The 23935-nt window shown below is 47.7% G+C and overlaps 1 protein-coding gene across 2 annotated transcripts in view; it reads left to right on the plus strand.

Annotated features, from left to right (window-relative positions):
* Positions 1-23935, plus strand: part of ALK (ALK receptor tyrosine kinase) — a 771141-nt gene that overhangs the window by 662383 nt on the left and 84823 nt on the right. For both annotated transcript variants that reach the window (XM_035272907.3, XM_035272908.3), the window contains exons 10-11: positions 13412-13506; positions 13672-13800. In XM_035272907.3, the coding sequence (XP_035128798.2) occupies positions 13412-13506; positions 13672-13800 (224 nt within the window). The remainder of the gene's footprint in view (positions 1-13411; positions 13507-13671; positions 13801-23935) is intronic.

The following is a 23935-nucleotide window of genomic DNA, read 5'->3' on the forward strand; positions in this document are numbered from 1 at the left end:
AAGTTGGAAATGCGGCAGAAGCAAGAGGAATGTCTCACCTCCCCATCCTGGGGGCAGCTGAGTTGTCCTGATGCCATACACACACACACACACACATATATGCACACACACACACACACATATATGCACACACACACACTCAGGCAAAACCAATTCTTTCACACAGTGGGTGGAGAAAACCAAACGTGCTCTCCACTTGTGACCTGTTATGGCAGCACAAGTGTCCTTTCCTGGAGCTACAGAGGCTGGGGACATTGACATGCTAATTGGCATTAGGCTGAGTCAGTTCTTCGAATTGGGAGAAAATGGTGGTCTCGGGCAATTATAAGCCATGCAGGGTAAATTACATTGACTAAACCCATCAAGTCTTCCCCCAAGGAATTCAAACACTTCAAGTGCACACCAGGCTTTATTCTCCTTTCCTTCATGATAAAGGAGGTGGAAACAGAGTCCCTGGCTTCATCAGCAGCCTGCACAGCTGAGGGGACTTTGGCGGGGCTGGGGTCCCACCTGGAGCCCATGGCCTATGCCTCTTGGGGCCATGATGACCGAGGACAGGAGAAGAGGGATGGCATCCTCATTGAACCAAACATCTGTGCCCATTTATCTTTGTCATCGTAAGTCATATTTTAATGTTTATCAATGAGAAACTGTGGCTCAGAGTAGTTAAATAATCTGTCCAGAGGCACACACAGAAGCAGAAAGTCAGGATTCAAAACACAACTTTCTTTTTCTTTCTCTCTCTGTTTTTTTTTTTTTTTTTTTTTTTTGGAGAGGGAGTTGCCTAGGCTGGAGTGGAATGCAGTGGCATCATCTCAGCTCACTGCAACCATCACCTCCCGGGTTCAAGTGATTCTCCTGCCTTAGCCTCCCGAGTAGTTGGGATTACAGGCACCCACCACCACACCTGGCTTATTCTTGTATTTTTTAGTAGAGATAAGGTTTCACCATGTTGGCCAGGTTGGTCTTGAACTCCTGACCTCAAGTGATCAGCCTGCCTCAGCCTCCCAAAGTGCTGGGATTACAGGCATGAGCCACCACACCCAGTTCAAGGCACAATTTTCTAGCTCGCTTTTCCAAACACCATGCTCTCATGGTCAAGAAATTTTTTCCATGAATCTCAGTGACAACAGGCAGCAGGTGTTATCACACATCAGCTGATATGAAAACACTGTGCAATGGTGTCTAGGCCTGGGCCACCTAAAGACCCTGTCAGCCATGAGGAGGTCAGCCTGTACCTGCAGAGCCCAGCCATGCAGTTAAGAGCCAGAAAAAAGACTGACCTATAGGAGCAGGCCAGGCACAGCCTTGGTGGAACTGGGCTGCCAGATCAGCCATCCAGAGAGGGATATGGGTGTGTGTCCCAGGTAAAAAACTGGGACAAGATGAGGCCTCAGGCCTCCAGAACATGACAGAAACCTGGTCAGTGAGCCTGAAGCCTATGTAAATAGCACATTAGCACAAGGAAGCTGCATCTGCATCCCAGAGCCCTGGGCCGGAGTCCTTTATGCCCCCTGCCTTACTCAGGTATGTCCCTAGTCCTGGAATAGTGCAGCAGTGTGCTGTGCGGGGAGACTATAGTGTGAAGGAAGAATACTGCAGATTCCTGCAGCCAACCAAGGACCAAGTTCACCCGTTCCTCCCGCCCCATGAGTGCATTAGTCATCACCCCGACATTGCCAGGTGCATTGAACACAGCTGAGTACCCAGGAACGTGCCACACGTATGTGAGTGGAGGTGACACTACCTGAAGTAACATTACATCTCCACTCCTCGGGCTGCACACAAAAGAAATGTATTTCCTGCTCATATGAAATAAAAAATGAGCATGCTTGTTGGTGGGAGGACTTCCACCTGATCATTCAGGGGATTCAAGCCTCTTCCACCCTTCTCCTTCCCTGAATGGAAAGGATTCCAAGACCAGAGAAAAGGATGGGCCTTTCCTCTGGCCTTGGAATCCTTTCCATTCAGTGGGCAAAGAGCTTGGGAAACCTTAAACAGGAAGATTTTTATGAATCATCACTTCTGCTCCCCTCACATTGCCTCCCTTCCCATCTGCTCTCTTTGGATTTCCTTACTGACTTTTTATTCACCTCGTCTGAGCTGGTTTTTATGCTTTGTACTTAGAAAACAAAAACGTTCAGTCATTGAGATATTTTTTCAGGGTTAGAATTATCATACCACTTGTAATGTCATATTGTGGCTTCTGTATCATCATCTAAGGTTTCTGTCTAAAATTGGCACATGTAAGATCAAAGAAAATGGTTACATAATTCAGTTGAAGGTCTCGGTCATTAGGCATCTATTGTATGTAAGACACAAGGCCAACAGTAATGCAGAAGGATGTTGACCTCTTAAGTATTCTTTGAAACATGGCCAAAATGTATTTTATTATGAGCTCTTTTTTTGCTATTGTAAATATTAATGGATTACAATGTTCTTTAGTCATATTTCTTAAAAATTCAAGCAGTGAGAAATAAGACTCCTCTAAATTCAGTAGCTCAAAACTGAGAACATCGAATGTGACTTGGAGAAAGTCTGGAATACATGGTACACACAAGCAGTGTTCTGTGGATGAGTTTCTTAGCTTCTGCAATGCACTATGTTTCTCAAAGTTTTTTCATTAATGAAACATTATATAATGTAAACAAAAGTCGCATGATCACACCTACTGCAAAGGATGCTGGGGAATGTAGTCTAGCTGTGTGCCCAAATAAAAGAAGTGAGTTAGATTTGAAAAAAAAAATTAGATAATGTGTCACGAAATAAGCCAACTAATACAGCTCTCATTTCTGGGCATCTATCAGAGTGTCACCTGAGAATGTCTCTTCCTCATTTAGCTACGCTGGGCACTGATCATGCTTCTTCTCCACAAAGCTTCATAATTCAAAGCTGAAATCAATTCCAGGTTCTATTCTAAGGTATGAATGTTTCATCCCCAAAGTTTTTATGATACAACAAAATCTTACTTTCTGGCAGAAACCACCTCAGAATTTCCCTCTCTGAAATTTTCCTTTCTAAAAACAAAAAATAAAATAAATAAACAGGAGAAAGTACTTTTGAAAAGGCTTAAAACTAGCAGGACAGGGTAGGACAGTGGCTTCCAAACTTGGATAAACATTACGATCACCTGGAAAACTTATTTTTTTCTTTCAGAGCCCCAGATCTCGTACACAAAGATTCTGATTTACAGATGACATATTGGGACCAGGAATCTGCATTCTTTTAAAGTTTCCCAGTTGATTTTCATGTGTAACCACATTTGGAGGCCACTGGCATATAATGGCAGATCCAGGTCTCTTGTGGGCAAGACGGGGAATCAAGAAGTGACTGGAGAAGTGTCCTTGGCTGACACATGGTCGGCCAACATCCATTAAGCTTCCATCAAGCACAGAGGATGGAAAGAGATGTTTGATCAGCTCTTGCCAGATCACAGGACCCGCACACACAAACAGTAGCACACAGGCACCATGCAGCTTCCAACAGATCATGACCAGGGTTCAGCAGGTGCAATGACCTCCAGATACAAGAGCAGTCAGAGGAACCATCATGGAGAAAATGGGCTTTTAATAAGCCGGCCCTTGGGGTCTTAGGGAAATGGAAAAGGGACAAGACATTCCAGAGAAGGCCTTTAGGGAAAGCAGAGGGTTGGAGATGCAGAAATGTTTTCTGTGGGTTCAAGAACAGCTAACGAAGTTGTGTCAGAGAATCCTGAGCAGTCTTTTGGGGAGAGAGTGGGTGTGAGTATTAGGCCAGGTGTTTTGGAGTTAGGGATACAGATATTAAAGAGTCACTGAGGGCCAGGCACGGTGGGTCATGCCTGTAATCCCAGCACTTCAGGAGGCCAAGGCGGGCGGATAACTTAAGGTCAGGAGTTCAAGACCAGCCTGGCCAACATGGTGACACCACATCTTTACTAAAAATACCAAAATTAGCTGGACATGGTGGCGTGTGCCTATAATTCCAGATACTCAGGAGGCTGAGGCAGGAGAATCACTTGAACTCAGGAGGCAGAGGTTGCAGGGAGCTGAAATTGCACCACTGCACTCCAGCCTGGGCAACAGAAAGAGACTCTATCTCAAAAAAAAAAAAAAAAAAAAAAGAGCCACTGAGGGTCAGGCACCATGTCTCACACCTGTAAACTCAGCACTTTGGGAGGCCAATGTAGGCAGATCACTTGAGGCCAGGAGTTCAAGACCAGCCTGGCCACCATAGTGAAACCCCATCTCTACTAAAAATACAAAAAAAAAATAGCTGGGCATGGTGGTACACATCTGCAATCCCAGCTACTCGGGAGGCTGAGGCATAAGAATTGAACCCAGAGAGCAGAAGTTGCAGTGAGCCAAGATGGTGCCATTGCACTCCAGAGTGGGTGACAGAGCTAGACTCTGTCTCAAAAAAAAAAGAAGAAAAAATAAAAGAGCCACTGAGCACAGAGATGGGCTGGAGGATGGGAAGCTCAGAGCATGAGGATATTGGAAGGTCTTGTGAGGAGCCCAGTAGGAAGTGATTGGGGCCTCAGTGTGAAGCTCAAAAAGGGTGAAGACAGACATGGGAGGAGAAGAGCCTCCTTCCTCTGCTGCCTTCTAAATGGCACTATTGGCTCAGGACAGCCTTGGGAGAACTTAAGTAGAAATGGGCTACTTAAAATTATTAAGTGAACTTGATTAGGTTTGTCAATCCCTAAGGTTGGCAGGGTGGCAAATAAGGCAGTATATTCACCGTCCATCGACAGGCTGTTGCCTGAAGAAGATTGTGCGTTTTCCAAACTGTACGTGAGCAGCCTCAGCCATTCAAGAAGAGTAGAAAAGATGCGACCGGTGGCTCAGCATGCAGTGTGCGACCAGGCATCGATATATACAAATCAAACATTCATAACTCTGGAAGGATCTGGCCCTGTTTCTTTCTCAGAAAATATCCCAGATCATTGGAGCAAGGAGTAGATTAGCAATTCTGAGCTTTAAATCTTATTTCTAACACTGATTTACTGTGACGTTTGGGACAAGATGTTGCTTTTGATTGCTAAGTTTCCACAATCAAGAGTGCAAAACAGTGAGACAGATCCGGCCCATGAGCTTGGTTTAAGAGGCAGTTGCTCAAAATGGCACTAAGTGAACCTCTTTAAAATAACAGGATGTTCGAATCTACTCAAGATTTTCTTGGTAACATCCACAGCTTGGCTTACAAGTCTACAGATGCATATGTTTTTCATAATTCTTAATGTCTCTGAAAATGTAGCCCTGTGTTCTCAGCCCCTTCTTTCCCTAAGCATAAAGTCTGCAGTTTAGGGGATAATTAAGCTTCCAATATTTGAAGCAAAGAATCCAGTTCTATCCATGCTGCCCCCACCCCTTCATCAGTGCTCATAACTTCCACTCTTACCTCTATGCAGATGACTCAAATATCTTTATGTCCACCTGGGTCCCACACCTGCATTTCCAGCTGCCTGAATGGCTCCCCACCCATACCTTCCACATGTCTCCCACCAGCACACCCACTGCCTAGTGAGAGTTCTACCCATAGCTCTACCCTTCTCCAAGACTTTTCATTCTTTGAAGTCTTTCTTGACTTCTCTCTCATTGCCCAGATGCAGTGTTTCTCCAGCTTGAGTAGCTGCTAGCTCCATAGGGGGCAGAACTAAAAGAGATTTCAGCAATTCCCTGCTCAGTAAATCGTGTGAGTTACATCACTGTCTGAAATCCTCAGCAACAAGACCCATGTCTTACACATCTCTACACTCCTACCTGCAGGCACAAGTGTCTGACTCATAGTACATGCTCAGATAATCTCTGCTCAAAGAAAGAGGAGGAGATATGTCATTTGTGATACTGCCTGAGGAAGCACATGTTACTAGTAAACATGTAATATAAAACAGGAGCAATAAATTAGCATCTCATGCTAAAAAAAGAGTTCAGTTGTGGAAAAGAAAAATGTGACATAGTTTCTTTTAAAAACCAAGATGGCACCTTAAAATTTTGGGCAACTTGCCCAGGACCCCACCAACTGTACAGCCCAGGCTTCACTCCGCTCTACTTTTTGAAATTAGTCCTCACCAAGCAGAAAAGACTGCTAATTTACTCTCATAAAGATGTTTTTGGTCAGGAGAGAAGAGAGGTTATAAACCACCCTTTTTCTGGGTCTTCTCACCATTGGCAGTGCTGCCATCTCTGGTACCATGTCAGCTCCCCAACCCGCAAGCCAACACAGCAACAGAGAATGGAGGAAATGTTTGTGTGTTCCAAGAAACGGGGAGTGGACATCCCTATCCCTCCAAAAAGGATGGATGCAGGGTCTTTCTAGCTCCAGACAGCCCACATGCCCCCAGTTGTCCCAAGGAGCTTGCTATACATTTCTGATGGTATGGAGTACATATGAGATTAAATGAGATCCAAGAAGTTGGATGGTTCTGCAAGAGAGATGGGGAAAGTACCCTGGGAAGAAGAGGCCTGAGTTCTCATCCTGCATCTGCTGTCTCCATATGCAACCACACAAGTCAACAGAATGGCAGGGGCCCAAAAGGCACCTGACTCCTTCCCAGAGCGCTTGGTGCTTGACTATGGGTTAAGTATTTTGGTGCACAGGCACCTCCCCATTGGGTCATGGCTCTAGGGAGCAATGTCTTTCCCCTTCAAAGCCCAGGGCCCAGAGAGCTCAACATAAACCACACAGATTTCGAGAATGAAAGCAAAGCAGGAACTTGCCAGAGATGGGCCTCCATCTGGTGTGGGGGAACATCCTTGCAGCAGTCCCTTCCAATTGGTGACACATCAGAGCACAGGAAGGAGCCAGGAGCCTTTAGGCTCAGCCCCCGAAAGTGAGCACAGAATGCCTGGAAGCCTTGAACTGAGAATGTGGAAGGGTCTGAGTGATTCTCCACACTTGCTCAGCCTGGCTGAAGATTCATTTTCTCTCTTATTTCCAGAAGGGCTCCCTCACCAAGCCAGACTCATTGTGAAAGATTTCTATGGCCCTTGGAAGCCCTGGAAGCTCTGTGTTGACTTTTACTCACGCTGCTGGTGTCATTATGCCTAGAGGGGAAACCAAGGCAGGAGGTGGTAAATTACCTCTGAGAGTGGGATGGAGCCAGGAGGGGTATGTTCCCAACTCCTGAGTCTGGCCTTGAATGTCCAGCTCATCTCTAGTTTACTGTGCAGAAGTTAAAGACTCAAGAAGCCAAGACACACATCCCCAGCCATGATTGGGTTTGACATGGCCAGGGATGGTCCCAGGAATTCAAAGCAATCCATCAGCCCCCGTCTTTACGTTACAACTGAAGTCCATTACACAGATAAAAGGAGGAATGTGGCAGGGCTTTTTCTTCATGTATATTCTTCTAGTAGATATGCATACTGCTACCTAAGCTTTGTGACAGCCCGTTTTAGAAGACATTTGCCAAGCAAATCAACTCCACAGTAAGAAATTGGAGGAAGTGTTTTTCCTGCGCAGTCTATGCCAGTTCTATCCTAAGCAGCCAGGGCCCAGACAAGCCCCAGCAACAAAAAGGGATGCAGAACACTTCCTCCTCTGAGTCCACTAAATGGCCAAGGGAGGAATCTGAGACAGGGTGCCCAGCCGGCAAATGCCTCCTACCCAGTCCAGCCACTCCATCCTGCTCTCCTGCTCCAAAGCGTTGCCATTGCCTTCATCCACGTTCAGACACAGACCTTTCTGTCGGCTACTTAAAATCATTAAGTGAACTTAATTAGCTTTGTCAATCCCTAAGGCTGGCAGGGTGGCAAATAAGGCATTATATTCACTGTCCATTAACATTCTGTTGCCTGAACGAGATGGTGCATTTTCTGAGCTGTACGTGAGCAGCATCGGCATTTCTCAGGCACAGATCTGCCCAGTGAGTCTCCGAGGTGCCCAGTTCCAAGCTGCCCTTCCAGACTTGGCCCACTGCCCAGATGGCCACCTCCCAGATCCCCCCTGAGCCTGTTTTCAAGAGGCGTCTCTGTAGAGCTGAAAGAGTCAGGGCGAATGCATTCTTTATACAAAGACAGCCTTCAACCAAGATCTCTAGCCAAGTTTGTTTTAATAACAAGTTCCAAACTCCACCGGCTGGAAAAAGAAAGAGAAGATAAAGCAACAACAACCCATGCAATCAAAAGTGTCTTCTTTGAAGAAACAGAAAGAGCTGAGCAGGTATGAACCATGAAGGGTCAGGAGCAAAGCCTCTGCTGCTAAGCACAGGGAAAGAAGAGGCTCCCCTGCTACATTCTCAGGTAACACGGATTGGTGAGAGAGCGGAAGGAACCCCAGACAGCTAACGGTTCCCTTCTTCTTGACCACACTGCCCACAGAGAGGAAGGGGAAGTTTCTTCTGTCCTGGGAAACCCAGCGTCCCTTCCCCATCCAGAGCTGAGGCTTCAAAGTGGGGCAGAGGAGCAACTGTACGTTCACTCGGACGACCTGGCCTTTGCAGTCTTGGCAGTGATGTGTCAGGGTCCTTGCTTTCTTTCAGCCAAACCCAAGGTGGCTCACCTAGTACATGCCAGAACCTTCCCTGAGTCCCAGAGTGGTCTGCCTTGTGCATGTTAGAACTTTCCCATAGTCCCAGAGTGGTCTACAACCAGAACTTCCCCTCAGTCCCAGAATGGACCACCTGGTACATACGAGAACCTTCCCTCTGTCCCACAGTGGTCTACCTGGTACATATGGAACCTTCCCTCGGTCCTAGAGTGGTCTACATAGTACATTCTAGAACTTTCTTTCAATCCCAGAATGGACGACTTGGGACATACTAGAATTTTCTCTCAGTCCCAGAGTGTGTCGGGTCTCACCTAAGTGTCAGGTCTACCTAGTATGTAATAGAATTTTCCCTCAGTCCCATGGCAGTCCACCTGGCACATGCCAGAACCTTCCCTCAATCCCAAAGTGGCCCGCCTGGTAAGTGGTAGAACTCCAGACCTGAGGCCATGGCTGACTCTGGAGTGACACGATAGCTGTACTTTGGGGGACTCACAGGAAGGAGTGGGTGGAACCAAGAGACTGTAAGATCCTTGAGGAAGCCTGTCCCATCTCCAGCAAAGAGAGGGTAAGCGGGGCCAGGAGCAACCTCTTCTTCACCTGTCGGGTAAAGACACACAACCAGGCACCTTCGGAAGTAGGGAAGCCTCAATCTGGGTAGTCCTGAAGCCCACTCTGTCTCTGGGCCAGCACATCCACTGAAAAGAGTCTCCTAGGTTGGGGCTGCTCTACCCCCCGACTACCCATCACCTACCACCCCCAGCCCCCATTCCCAGATGGCCTTTGCTTCTGCCCCACCTTCCACCCATCCTTCAGCAGCTCTCCTTTGTCCCACCTTTGTCCCACTGTCCCTTCCCTGCAGCCTCTGGGGGCTGGAGCCATGGGGGAGGGTTGGCCCATGGGTGGACAGAGACACCCACATGTGGGTTGGCCCATGGGTGGACACAGGCAGCACTGCCTGGTCCCGTGTTGCCATCTGATTGAGTCTTCCTGATGGTTGTGAGTGTTCCTGACTCAAAATATGTGCAATTCCCAGTGTCAATCAAACTCTTTTAAGCAGCAGCTGCCACCGCTGTCGCCACGCAGAGCACTTTAGAAACTCTTCTATTTAGAAACCATTCCAGCATCAGCCGGCATCATCCCATCCATGCTAAGAGGCCCAGTGGCTGTGAAAGACTTCACAGATCTAATCTTTTAGTAATAAGGAAGGAAGGCAGAGAGAGGGGCAGAGGAATGTGCAGCTTCCCTGGGAGCACCCATTTAGAGGACAGCCACAATTCTGTCCCCCTCTCCCCAGGCTCCACAGGCACACACAAGTCATTTCCTCACTCAGGCCCCTCTGGCCTCCTGGAAGGTACACCCCTCATACAGCTCAGCATTGAAGTCGGGGCCTGGCTTAGCCCCTGGTCCTGTGAATGACAGATTAGGAGATGATGACCTGGTGGAGAAATGTGGCCTGTGGGGGGGCCTCACCCCGTGGTATGCAGGCAAGCCAGGCAGCTGTGCTCTCCTGATGCTTCCACAGGGAACGTGAGTCCTTCTGTCCGCCCTCTCTGTCACTCTAAGTGCCTGTTTTCTTGCTACCTGGAGCAGCATTTTCCTAAGGGTTGCACTGGCTTTAACAAGATAGCAGTATTAGGGCCCTGGTTTTCCAGTTGAGATCCCAGGCCTGGGCTTTGTCTGGGTTACACAGGCTCAAGCCAGAAACTCATCTTTGGACTGTTGCCCGTGTGAGGACCCCAGGGAATCATGGCTTTAACCTTGCCAAGATTCATGGAGAAACTTGATGAAGGAGTGCAGAGATGCCTCTCACACAATCCCCCCTGCCTCTCTGCCTCCTCTCCTGGTCCCCATCCTGTTTACTAGTCCCATCACAACTATACTCTAAGAGATCTTTGATCTCGCCACTGTCCTGTTAGAAACCCGCCATGGCTGTCCATGTTCCCTGAAATAATGGCAGAACCTCCTTGTCCTCACACCAGTTCCTCTGCTCTAGATATCTTCTCCTCTCTGCACTGCACTCCCATACCCACATCCTCAAACCCTTCCCTGCATTCAAAACTGACTTAAATACTATCTCCTCCATGAAGCCCTCCTGTGATCTCCCCGCCCTGGTGTAATTCCCCCTTCCTCTGAGCTCCCATGGTGCTGTATCTGCACCTTCATGAAGCATTGACCTCCTTCTACATTATTCCACAGTGAGGTACACACACTTCATCTTCACACTGGACAGTTAAGTGACCTGAATGCAGCATTCATGTCTGATTTCTCTTAGAATGCCCCATAGACCTATATGCAATAGCTGTATAGGACACAAAAATAGGTGTGTATCAAGGCTGGAATGAGAGATGCCTCTCAGAGGCATACACCCCAGTGCCAGGGTGGCAGGGGCTGAGGGTCCTTGTGCTGTCCATCCCCTCTTGCATATGCATCTGGCATGCCCAAGCCTCCCAGAACAGGATTTGAAGTTTCTCCACCAGGCACTCCTCCTTCCACACCCAACCACCAGCCCACCCTATCCTGACTGAGGGTAGCATGGAGACCTCTTCATGGGGAATATGGCCTGAAAGTCCAACCCCAGCGGTGTTGGCCGCAGCTACAATAGATTTGGGCATTTCTTCTTTAGAATCAAACCAGATTTGGGTCCTATAATTGTGACTTTCAGACAGAAAGAATTGTTTCTGAATGACCAGCTCTCACGAGAGGATTAAAAGCACAGATAAGGCTGGGCATGGTGGTTCATGCCTGTAATCCCAGCACTTTGGAAGGCCGAGGCAGGCGGATCACGAGGTAAGAAGATCGAGACCGTTCTGGCCAACACAGTCTCTACTAAAAATGCAAAAAAATTAGCGGGGCCTGATGGTGCACACCTGTAGTCCCAGCTACTCAGGAGGCTGAGGCAGGAGAATTGCTTGAATCCAGGAAGCGGAGATTGCAGTGAGCTGAGATCGTGCCCCTGCACTACAGCCTGGGCAACAGTGTGAGACTCCATCTCAAAAAAAAAAAAAAAAAAAGACACAGATAAATGTATGGAGTAGTTCAGTTAAGAATAATCAATCACAATTATTCAGATAAAAGTTTTGGAATTTAAGGCTTCGCTCCACGGAAACAGCAACTGTTCTCTGGCCAGGAATAACCAAGCCAGCACTTAGCCTTCTACATGTTGATCAGCTGTCATCTGCTCATAGGCGGAACGGGGCTTCCAGCGACTGCTGTAGTTGACTCACTGGCTAAAGCGTTGCTGCCTTACTGCAAACCCCTGAGAGCAAACGCCCTTCTCTCCACACCGCCTCCTCCGTGTCTTTCCTCCCACTGCTGACACCCTGTTTCTTGTCCTTGTGCCCCGCAGGTCCCGTTCTCTCCACATCACCAGTGCCCACCCTGCTCTGGTTTCCTGATCTTGCCACCCTATGTGCCAATGCCCTGTGACCTGGCTTCCCTCTTTCATCCTCTCTCTCCTTTTTTTCTAACAGCTTTATCAAGCTATAATTTATATATCATAAAATTCACCCACCGTAAGTGTACAAGTCAATGACTTCCAACAAACTTACAGAGTTGTGGAGAGAGCCCCACACTCCCCTTTCTGAACATTTTCATCCCCCAAAAAAGCCCACGTGCTAGTCTGCAGTCAATCCCGCGCCCACTCATAGCCCCAGGCAACCACAAACGGGCTTTCTGGCTCCACAGATTTACCTTTTCTAGACATTTTCTATCAACGGAATCATTCAATATGAGGTCTTTAACCTACTGTCTGGCTTCTTTAACTTAGCATACTGTGTTTGAGATCCGTCTGTTTTATAGCATGTCTGCCGGTCCGCTCTTTACTGGAGACTGGCGTCCCACTGTGTGGCTGTACCGTGTGAGGTTTACCCAGTCACCAGTTGGTGGGCGTGGCTTCCCTCTCAGTGCTTTCATATCCATGCCAGAGACCACACGCTGCTCTGCAGGTCATTCTGGACTGACTTTCTGGAGGGCGGGAAAGGTTTCTAAGGTTCTCAGGGAATCTTCACTTTATAGTAGGAAAGGCTGGTTGACGGCCTTCTGGGGGATGATTTCTCAGGAAACAAACAAACCAAAGGCATTTTCCTGTTTATGTCACTGTAAGGCCTTCCCTGGCCACAGTCTGGGAACCTGGTGGTCCACGGATATAAAAGAGCGGGGAAAGAAACAGCATCTTAATGGGTTTATTGTTAACACTTTGATGACACCTCTGTGTTGGTTACAAACACTCCCAGGGTTACAGTCAAGTCGCTTAATATTTAACCACCAGGCAGGCAACCTCCAGTGATGCTGGACGAAACCTGGGATGCATGAGACCCCTGCTGGGCTATCCAATGGATAAACCCTTTAGGTGCTGGTGAATTGGGAAATTCAGAGGGCAGGGGGACACCAGGGAAAGAGCCAGTTGCCCGATGCGACAAGCAAGGGGCACTAGTGGAACTGCAGTTCTCTATTGGCTGGTACAGAAGCATTTTCATATTTTAATAATGACTTCAGCCCCACTGGCTGAATCTCAGACTTCCACGTCTCCTGTTTAGTTCATCCACACAGGAGACCCAAGCTGGTATTTTTTTCCCCAACTCAGTGCCTCAAAGTCACTCCCCACTTGCTGAACAAAGCCGTTACTGTCAGATTTCTTCTCCGCTTCCAAGCACCTCGCACACCCAGAAAGCAAAAGATTTCTCCTCAGATTTTCAGGTAGTCCTGGTCCCAGGCCTCAAACTTGGAGCTGGATTTAGGACCAGTGTGTCAGTCATTAACATTATGGAGCGATACAGAAGGGGGAGTTGACTGCTCTTCTCTCCCGCTGTGCTGGAATTAGGTAAGCCTTTTCCAAACACACATTCTGAGCCAGGTAGTCAGCACGTGCCTGCTGGATGCTGAATCCTAAGACAAGACCCCCCAGTTTGCTTCTCACATACAATCCTCTTGATGTGTACAGGTTCTGGCTGCAGATGGTCGCATGGTGGGGACAAGGATCCAGAGCCATCGTGGCTTTTGACAATATCTCCATCAGCCTGGACTGCTACCTCACGAGTGAGTTCACTCTGACCCCGGCACCCTGTCCCCCAGCCCCGATGGCCTATGGCCTCACTGTCCCTCCTCAGCCTAAGCCTGCCTCTCCCACCTCCCACAGTGTGAAATCATCTATCAGCCTGAAATCGACCCTTACCTAATGCAGACCATTCTCCTCTATTCCAGTTAGTGGAGAGGACAAGATCCCACAGAAGGCAGCACCCAAATCAAGAAACTTGTTTGAGAGAAACCCAAACAAGGAGCTGAAACCCGGGGAAAATTCAGCAAGACAGACCCCCATCTTTGACCCTACAGGTAAGGGCTCGGCTCACAAATGTGAGCACAGTAACATCTTGTTACAAAAGGCAGAAGAAAGACTGGTGCCGTGATTGGGGTGGGGAGCTGTGCTAAAAGAATGAAACAGTCAGTCTTTAGAAGGAGCATCACCTACGCTCTGACTATGGGGCCCTAGAGGAAGCTGACTTGTTCTCGTATTGCCTGAGCAAAGGAAACTGCTGGAAGTTGTGCATAGGAGCAGCTTCCTCTGTGCCTAGGGAATACCTAGGCCCCACCAGAAGGGGAGAACCAAGCTGGCATTTTTTTCCCCAACTCAGTGCCTTGAATTCACTCTCCTCTTACTGAACAAAGCAAATCTTACTATCAGATTCCTTCTCCTTATAAAGAGGGCTGGCCCATGGCCAAGGTTATCTGTTGCACAAAGGTAGATTACCCCATCATGGGTAAAGCCCTCAAAGCTTCCATTCAAAACAGTTCCCCCAGAGCTCAGATCCCCTCAAACGCTGTTCTATTGAGCATACCCCAAGCCAAGACTTCCCATGGCCCCTTGCCACTAAAGAAACTCTTCAACCTCTGGTTATAAACCATAGGTGTAACTTGTCAGCCAGTCTTCTATTAGACCAGAGGCTGTGAGCCTAGCCCCATAGAAGCTAACTAAGGCTGCCCCAGCCCCACACCAGCAAGCCAAGGGATTTTCCCAGGCAGGCATCGGTGCCTTGTCCTGGGAGGGTTCTTCTGCTATGTATAGCCTGGAGAAACAAGTATACAACACACAGTCTACACACACTCTTTTTCCTATAAAAGGTAAGTCTTTATCAAAATAATAACAGATGAGTGATAAATCTCTAATTTCAACTTATAATGTGAAATCCCTTTTTGGTACGAAGTACAAGAAATGAGGTTCAAGCCTTTGCCACATCAGCTCTCAATGTGTGACCTAGATGTTAGTGTTGCGTTGTCTTTGAAGGAGTCCCATGAAAAGCTGCCCAGGGCTAACCCTCACCCTTCCTGATTCCCGCCCAATCTAATCCAGCTGCCAAACCCAGGAGAAAGTGAGTTCCTTTTCCCATCATCCCTCCCTTCCTCATTCACTAGAATCACAAAAGACCTTTGCCTGTTCCCACAGAGAGGAGAGCCCAAGTTCCACGCAGAGGGGAGCCTGTCCCACAACTGCAGCTCTCCCTGGTTTCCCCCTCGACTCTCAGTTCATGACAATGTCTCACCTGCTGGAGGCAGCCTTCTAACTTCTCCATTCAACGCCCTGCCACCCAGCCCCAGTGATTCACCTCCACTCATTCCTTGGCTCTTGGTCAACTACCACCTCCCTGTGATAAATTCAGGAAATTTATAAACGTGTAAATTAAGAGAAGAAGCCAGACTTCCGCTTTCAGTGTGCTGAGTAAACATGGCGCAGCCCCCTGCCCAGCCTAATCAGCAGCACTGATTACATAGCAGAGACTCCAGAAACATCTATCGACCAGCGGATGGCCAAATGCCTGAGATTGGATCTCAGGTGTCAGCAGCCAGCCCCCTGCAGCCAGCATTTAGGAAACAGCCTGCTCAACTCCTGTGTTTATTGCCACATAACTCCCACTGTCCCTAAAAGGCTAATCAATAAGGGCCTGCCCAATGGCCACTCCGACTGATGAAATTACCAGTGGCTCAAATGCGGCGATGACTCCCCCACCACCTCTAAATAAAATTAAAGGCTGGAGAAGACAGCTGCTGGAACACAAGCCTCCCGCTGAGAAACTTGACCCATCATCCTCAACTCCAATCTCAGGGCAATGCTGAGGCAGTGCCTATGGGTCCAGGCAGACTCACGGAGGCTGAGGCCAAGGCCACACCCACTCAGTAATAGTCACCCAGCAGACGCGTGCCCAGCACGGTGCATGGTTACAACAGGGACAGGGCTGAGCCAGTACACGCCATTCTGGAGCTTCTGGGCCATGGGAGGAGAGTGGCCTATGAGGTGGCAGAGCATGTCTGCAAAGTCCAAGCTCAGATTTCTACCTGGGAGGCCCCCTGAAGAGGAACAGAGGGATAGGCTGGAAGGAGAAGGCAAAGAAAGGAAAGATTGTTGAGCATGATCCCATGGGCTAGGTTATTTCACACAACAATTTGCCCTCACACTGGCCCAGGGATAGTTGCTGTTTTTACCATTGCAGAAATGAGGAAACTAGAAGAATGTAAGGGCCCATGGCTGGAAGGCAGTGGAGCCAGGAAGTCAACCTGGAATCCACATTCTTTCACCCAACTAAGCTACTTCTAGGTATCGAAGTCTCCAATGAGAGATAAACACTAAAAATGGAAAAGAGCAGGAAGAGTTCCAGCCAAGACGCCCTGAACACAGTAAACAAATCACCCCCAACCTTCTAACAAACAATCGAGGAGACAACATAATGCGATTTTTCTTTCTGTCAGTTTCTGCTGGGCTGGAACAAGGTGGCTGGTGGCATTTCAGCTCTCCTCCAGGCAGGCGTTGGAGAACTCCTAGAAATGCAAAGGTCCTTTGGGGGCCTTTGAAAACAGTTACTGACAACACTTCCCTAAACATTCCTCGCTCCCCACAGCAGCCCTCCCCTCTGATGAGGGACTAGGCCTGACTCCCTAGATCTGGGTGGTTCTTCACCTCCAGGCCCGTGGGGCAGAGCTGAGCCGCTGAAGCTTCCAGGCCAGGAAAATCCTAGGTGCTTTATGCGGTGTTCTCGGAAGACTCCGAGTCACTTTAGCTAATCAGATGAAGGGGCTGAACGAGAAAATGGTGCAAGTATTAAGTCCAGGGAAATTACATTTGTCAGCTTTGCACATACAATTACACTAACCAAATGACTGGAGTAATGTGATCACAGGGCTGCAGAGGAAGGTTCCTCTCTCTGCTCTCTATCTCTCTGTCTCCCTCACCCCGCTCCCTCCTTCTCTCTCTCTCTATCTTATCTCGCTCACTCTCTCTTTCTTTCCCTCACCCTGCTCCCTCCTTCTCTCTCTCTCTCTCTCTCTCTCTCTTTATCTCTCTCTCTCTCTCTCTCTCTGTCTCTCTTCCCTCCCCGTGACTGTCTCTCTCTGGCAGTACTGAATGTTAGCAGTGAGGATGAACAGGCAGGCTCTACCACACTCTTTCCCTAAAAAGCTCAAATGAGGATAAGCAGCCCCCCAGGGCCCGAGGACCCTGCCTCAACCTCCCTTCCCCTCCATCCTTCTCCTTGAAGCTCAGATGCTGTCTGTATAGGGTGAGTCTAAGAGAATCAACTCAGCTAACGGGAGAACCAGCCCAACTCCACAGCCCTAACTGTGGGGCCCTGGCGTGAAAACCGTAGCCTTGCCTCTGCTATTTGGTGACACGTTGGTCTGCCCTTTTCTGAGTACACATCTCTTGCCAAAGGGGGATAAAGCAATTAAAAATATACAGAATCATGGGAAGAGTGCTGGAACACCCCCACTGGGCCGTCAGGGCTCCCATCAGGGCAATTCAGCAGATGAGGGGGGTTAATGTGAACACAGACAAGGACAGAGAAACCAATTATTTAAAAGTCAAAGTTAGAAGTAGCCAGTGTCCAAGTCCCTTCCCATTCCCAGCTCCAAGATTCCAAGGTTGAAGGGTGATATCATCAGGGAGCTGTGGCTTTATTTGGCCCGTATCTCCAATTAACCCATGGCACTGCTAACGTGCCCAGAAGTGAGGGAGGGCGACAGACTGTCCATTTCCACACACGCTCCTGATTCAAGAACAGATGCCAATTCCAATGAGAAAGTTGTATGTGTTTCCTATAAATTGATTGGGTCTATTTCTGCTAAATGCATTATCCATTCACCGCAGAACAACTATTAGAGTTAATAGAATTTGTAGCTAGAGCCATTATGCTCCAAGTACGCCCTTCTGGGGATGACGGCATGGTTGGAAGGCAGGCCCAGCGTCCTCCCTCAAAGCCTGTCTTTCCACTCGATGGGGGGTTTTGTTCCCCTCAGGCCCTGCTGCACTCAGGCCCTGCAGGTCCCACCAAGCCTACTGTAGTGGCACACCCTACTTCAGAGTCACTCTGTTCCTAAATCAATCATGTATTCTAATCCAGTTCTGAAAAATCCTGGCCTCTTCCTCTCTGGCCTTGCAGATAATCCCATGCTGGTGATGGCGAGGAAGCCAAGTCCCTCTCTTTAGCCATAGCTCCTCATTGCATCCCAGCCTTGAAGGTGGGAGGTCCAAGACGTGAGAAGTCCAGAAACAAGTCAGAGCAGGAAGCCAGGGACCCCCCACTCTGGAGGGAGCTCTGATAGACTTGTGTTAATGATATCATTAACAGCTTTCCCCAGAAATGCCCAATTACGGACACAATCCAGGACTCACAAGTGCAGCAGTGAGCTGGCCAGCCAGGGAACTAGACTCAACCTGGTTTCTCCAAGTGTGGCCTCAAATCATCTGCATCTGGGTCCCCTGATGGGAACGGGGTGCCTGCAAGTGCTGCTTGTTTAAAATGCAGATTCTTGGGCCCCTGCCAACCTGTGGAATCTGAATGTCTGGGAGCAGGAGGTCAAATCCACATTTGTAACCATCCCTCAATGAAAGTTTGATTAGCAAAAAAAATTTAGGAACTCAGAACTGCAGCCCGACCTACAGACCCTGGCCCAAAGCAAAGGCCTTGCATCACGTTGTTCCCGATTCACACATCAATCATAACTGCAATGCACCAAGTGCTGCTGTGTGCCAGGACTGTGCTGAGCTCTTGGTGCTGTCATGGTATCTCCCTTTAACAGGAGAGGCCCAGAGAGGTGAACTAACTTGCCCTAAGTTAGACAACTTGTGTAAAAAGCAAAAGATCATGTTACTCAAAAATCATGCAGAAAGTGAAATTTTCTAGGCCAGCTAACATTTGGAAGGTCAAAGTCATGATAAAGAAATCTTTTAGGAATCCCATTATTGAATAGGTCTTCCAGAGGGATCTCTCTTTTCTAAACAACCTGGCTTCTTATGTTAGTTTTCGCTTAAACAGAGCACATCTGCATCTTCACTAACATTCAAGACGGTGCCCCAGGCAGGCAGTATTCCCACGCACATGTAAGGAAGCTGATAATTGCAGCTAATTGGCATTCCTCTGTGCATCCCAGCCTTCACTGGTATACTTGGAAGGCACTTCTATTAGCACCCATTTAACTAGGGGGGACAGTTCATTAAGGGGTGGCAGGCATAGGACCATGGTTACAACCTTTGGAGCCCCTTCAGACACTGGCTGTTTCCCTGCTCAGCTGCCCTGATGATTAACGTCATGCTCTGTGATCGCACTTACGTTACTAATTTTAGATTATCACCTATTTATAGCAAGCTCACTAGCGATGACGCAGGAAGCACCAGCCTGAACAAGGCTCTTGGGACCCCAGTCATCGAAGCACATTCAGCACTCTCCCAATTAGAATGTCACTATTACTTTGGGCATGTCCCCCTTCCCCCCAAGAAAGCAGGGCTGTGCTCCAGGAAGAGAGGGGCCAATGAACTAATCTGTGACTCCCGATCCCATTACCAACGCTAACGAGTCTCTTCCAGTGGAAGAGGCTTTGCACGCTGGAGAGCCAGTCAGCATCCCCAAGAGGTGGACAACAGTAAACACCAGGGCCAGCTTAATCTCGAGAAAGTACTTCCCCAGGGACTAGGTGATGGTAACCGGGTGGAACTGGAGGCTGGGCTGAAGGCCGAGCACCCACCAGCAACAGAGCTTCCCAGTGTGTGTTCCGCCATTTGTCAGCCACCTCCCTCCAACTGTCCACAGGGTGACAGTCACTAAGCACATTCAGCGTCTCTTTCATTTGATTCTCATGAACTCCCTTAGGAAGATGTCACTATGTGGAAGCAATATGGCATCGTTTTTAAGAGCGCAGACTACCCATGTCCAAATCCCAGCTGTGCCACTCACTCTAACTAAGCAAGTCCCTTCTGCTGCCTATGCCTTTGCTTCCTTGCATCAAAAAATGGTGTTTAGATTATCAGTGCTTACATCGCTTACATTTGATGCAAGGATCACATACATTAATATGTATCCAGGGCTTAGAGAGGTGCCCGACACATAAGGAACTGGCTACCTGGGCCATCATTTTTTTTTTAGATGGAGTCTCGCTCTGTAGATGGAGTGCAGTGGCATAATCTCGGTGCACTGCAACCTCTGCTTCGCAGGTTCAAGCAATTCTCCTGCCTCAGCCTCCTAAGTAGCTGGGATTGCAGGCATGTACCACCATGCCGGCTAATTTTTCTTTTCTTTTTTTTTTTCTTTTTCTTTTTTTTTTTTTTTTTTTTGTATTTTTAGTAGAGACGGGGTTTCACCATGTTGGTCAGGCTGGTCTCAAACTCCTGACCTTGTGATACGCCCACCGCCGCCTTCCAGAGTGCTGGGATCACAGGCCTGAGCCACCGCGCCCGGCCGGCCATCATTTTCTTCATCACTTTAGAACTGAGGAAACAGAGGATCAGAAAGATGATGTGACTTGACCTACTAATCAAATGCAGATCCAGGGTTCAAAGTCAAGCCAGCTCACTCCAAAGTCTTTCCCACACTAAGCCCACAGCTGTTAGGAACAATTCTAAATACTACCCAATTGCTGACTAGCATAAGGGAGAAGCTCTTGCTGCATCCAAATCTGCAGTTCTCTTTCCACTCAGAAGATTCAACTCAGCATCCAATGCAGACAACATCATTGCTTTCCCTGAATCCCAAGCCTAAGGAATAACAACTCACATAGTTCCATTTAACAAGCATGTACTGGGTGCCTACTCTGTGCCAAACCCTATGCAGTGGCCTGGGGGTCTGAGGCTGTGAACCAGCCAAAGTGTTCTCTTGCGAAATGATCACCCAGAGCTTCGTCTGCATAAGCCCAGCATGAAGCCACTGTTCTCCTTGCACAAGAGAGACTTCTAATTCTGATCACATCTAGAACCAGGACAGGTGCCCCCACATCACCCTGCCCTGGATGGTGCATTGCAAATTATTCTGAACCGACCATCATTTTCAAAATGTGTGCTGTGAAATAGAAAGGCATCAACACTATTACTTCGGAACTTCCCAAATGTGCCCCCGCCACCCGCCCGAAGAAATAGCACAGACCCACCCAGCTCTGACAGACCCAAAGATGCCTCTTGAACCTTCAGGCTAGGCTAGATGGGGGCTGGGATTACCGCAAAGCTGCTTACAAAATACTTTAACATAAAGTCGATACTGTTGCCCTTCTAAGCAGCAGACAGGAACCATTGCCTTTCTCTCTCCTGGCTGGCCTGAGAAAACATGTTGTTTTTTCTCATTTGTTTCAGTGAAAGGTTACATAAGTGGGAGACAATAAATGATCCAGGAACTCTGGGCTCAGCATGCCTTGATTAAGATCATTTAGCTTGAAGACTAGCAGAACGCAAATGCCCCTCCATCAGGGCGAGTGCATTAAGTACTTGCTTGGGAAGACCACTTTTTATCATTCTCTCTTGGACTTGCGGCTTCTGCCTGTAAAACAACTCTGCATCTTCTTAGAGCCTATTCAACTCTCTGCTTGTTACAGCAAAGCTTCAGTGGTTTTGGCAAAGAAAAAAAAATTTTTTTTAATTCATTCGGCCTGGAGGTGGACAGTGAATCTAGGAGTAAAAAGGTTAAAATGCTAACTCTTGATCACAAAAGATGGTCTTCCCAGCTTGCCCCCCCCCCACCCCACCCACCGAGAGGAAAAGAAAGAAGAGATGGAATTACCTTAGCTATCAAGGGGTCTGGGAGGAGAGAGAAGACACAGGGTAGAACTCGGCCCAGCCAGTGCCCTCCCTGCTGGATGCTTACACAAAAGATGAGGAGGTTGGCCAGGCTCGGTGGCTCGTGCCTGTAATCACAGCACTTTGAGAGGCCAAGGCGGGTGGATTACCTGAACTCGGGAGTTTGAGACCAGCCTGAGCAACACGGAGAAACCCCATGTCTACTGAAAATACAAAAATTAGCTGGGCGTGGTGGCACATGCCTATAATCCCAGCTACTCAGGAGGCTGAGGCTGGAGAATCACTTGAACCCAGGAAGTGGAGGTTGCAGTGAGCCAAGTTCATGCCATTGCACTCCAGCCTGGGCAACAAGAACGGAACTCCATCTCAAAAAAAAAAAAAAAAGATGAGGAGGCCAAAGAATGTACCAGCTGTACAGCAAGAGCTTTGGGGTGCCTCGATAGTTATCTATTGTGTTGTAACAAATGACCATAAACACAGTGGCTATAACAACACACATTTATTATACAAGTTTCTGTAGGTCAGGAAATCAGACACAGCTCAACTGGGTCCTCCACTTCGTAGTATCTCATGAGGTTGCAGTTAGGGTGTCAGCCAGGGCTAGGGTCTCATCTAAAAGCTCTATTGAGGAGAGGTTCACTGCCAAGCTCACATGGCAGTTGGCAGTTCTTGGAGGGCTATTAGACTGAGGGCCTCAGTTCCTAACTGGCCAGAGGCCACCCTCAGTTTCTCCCCAGTATAGCAGCTTACTTTTTCAAAGGTAGTGCAGGGGTGAGGCAGTAGGATAGGGGGAGGGAGGGAGAGAGAAAGAGAGAATCTTCTAGTAATACAGAAATTACAATTTTATAACATTAGCAGGAAAATGACAACTCATCATCTGTGCCATATTCTATTGATTAGAAGCAACTCACAGATCTCACCAATACTCAGAGGGAGAGAATTACACAAGGGTGTGGCTATCAGTAATTGGACACCACTGAGGGCATCTTAGAGCCCACCTGTAGTGGCTTCTGTATGCTGGAGATCAGCTATTCACAGGAAGCTCTGGAAGCCCAGTGGGGATTCTGATGGGCAGAATTCCTAAGATCAATCTCAAGCCTATATATTCAATATTCCACAGATGCTTAAATAGTCACAAAGTGCCTACTGAGTGCCAGGCAATAGCAAGACAGTAAGAGGATTGGCAGAGAATTTTAGAGACCAAGGTTCTGGCCATGGAACGTCAGGAGAGTCAAAGATTCTGGGCCCCGTTTCCTCATCCATAACGTAGGGATGTTAATTACCTGCCACAGTTCTTTCTCAGAGCTGGCTATTGTACTGAGCAAATGAGATCATTTCTATCAGGCTTTGAAAGGTACAAAACAATATGCTAATAGAAAATGCTGTTGTGATGTTGTAATTAACATTATTGCTAAATATATATGTAAGCAAAAAGATTGGGCCAATTCACTCACCCCTCATGTGTTGCCTTCTATAAATATTCAATTCATTTACACTCCACCTCCTTCTATGAGTTGTATACACTTTTGTGTATACACAAAATTCTATGAGCTTCACACTCTTGTGTGTATACTTAAGTATGTAACTGAGGGTGAGGTTAGTATTTTGAATTTTGTGTCCTCTCATTCAATCAATTCTCCCAACCCAATTGATCGTCAGTTTTCAGGTAAAGCCTTCAAACTCCCCTTAGGGGACATAAATGATTTGTGTGGGGTATAGAGAATTGCCCCACAAATCCCCTTGTCAGTATAATTTAAAAGAGGGTCTTTAGTCTTCTAAAGCTTATTAAAATCTTGAAAATAATGGATGCATCAAAACCTTGTTCATGAAAATTCTTTCAAATAAATTTAAGTGACTAAATTGGAAAGGCTTGGGGCTTTTTGTTTGTTTGTTTTTTAAGATGGAGTTTAGCTCTTGTCACCCAGGATGGAGTGCAATGGCACAATCTTGGCTCACCGCAACCTCCACCTCCTGGGTTCAAGCAATTCTCCTGCCTCAGCCTCTGGAATAGCTGGGATTACAGGCACCCACCACTACATCCAGCTAATTTTTGCATTTTTAGTAAAGACAAGATTTCACCATGTTGGCCAGGCTGGTCTCGAACTTCTGACCTCAGGTGATCCACCTGCCTAGACCTCCTAAAGTGCTAGGATTACAGGCATGAGGCACCATGCCCAGCCCTGATTCGTTTTTATGGTGAATAAGATAAGAGCAAATTGTAGGCATCTAACTTTTATTATTTTTTAGTAAGTGATTGGCAGGTCTAATAGTGATCATATTTCAGGAAAAATGTTAAAAAGTAAGGAAAATAAGGCTTAGCATGTGGTTGGCCAGCAACTTGAGAATCAGAAAAACTCCCTGGGCCTCAAAAATAGGCTCTCTGGATAAGACTATTTCTTTCCCCTCACCTGGCTTTATGATTGTGAT

The sequence above is a fragment of the Callithrix jacchus genome, chromosome 14 (assembly GCF_049354715.1).
Source record: "Callithrix jacchus isolate 240 chromosome 14, calJac240_pri, whole genome shotgun sequence".
Taxonomy (NCBI): Eukaryota; Metazoa; Chordata; class Mammalia; order Primates; family Cebidae; genus Callithrix; species Callithrix jacchus.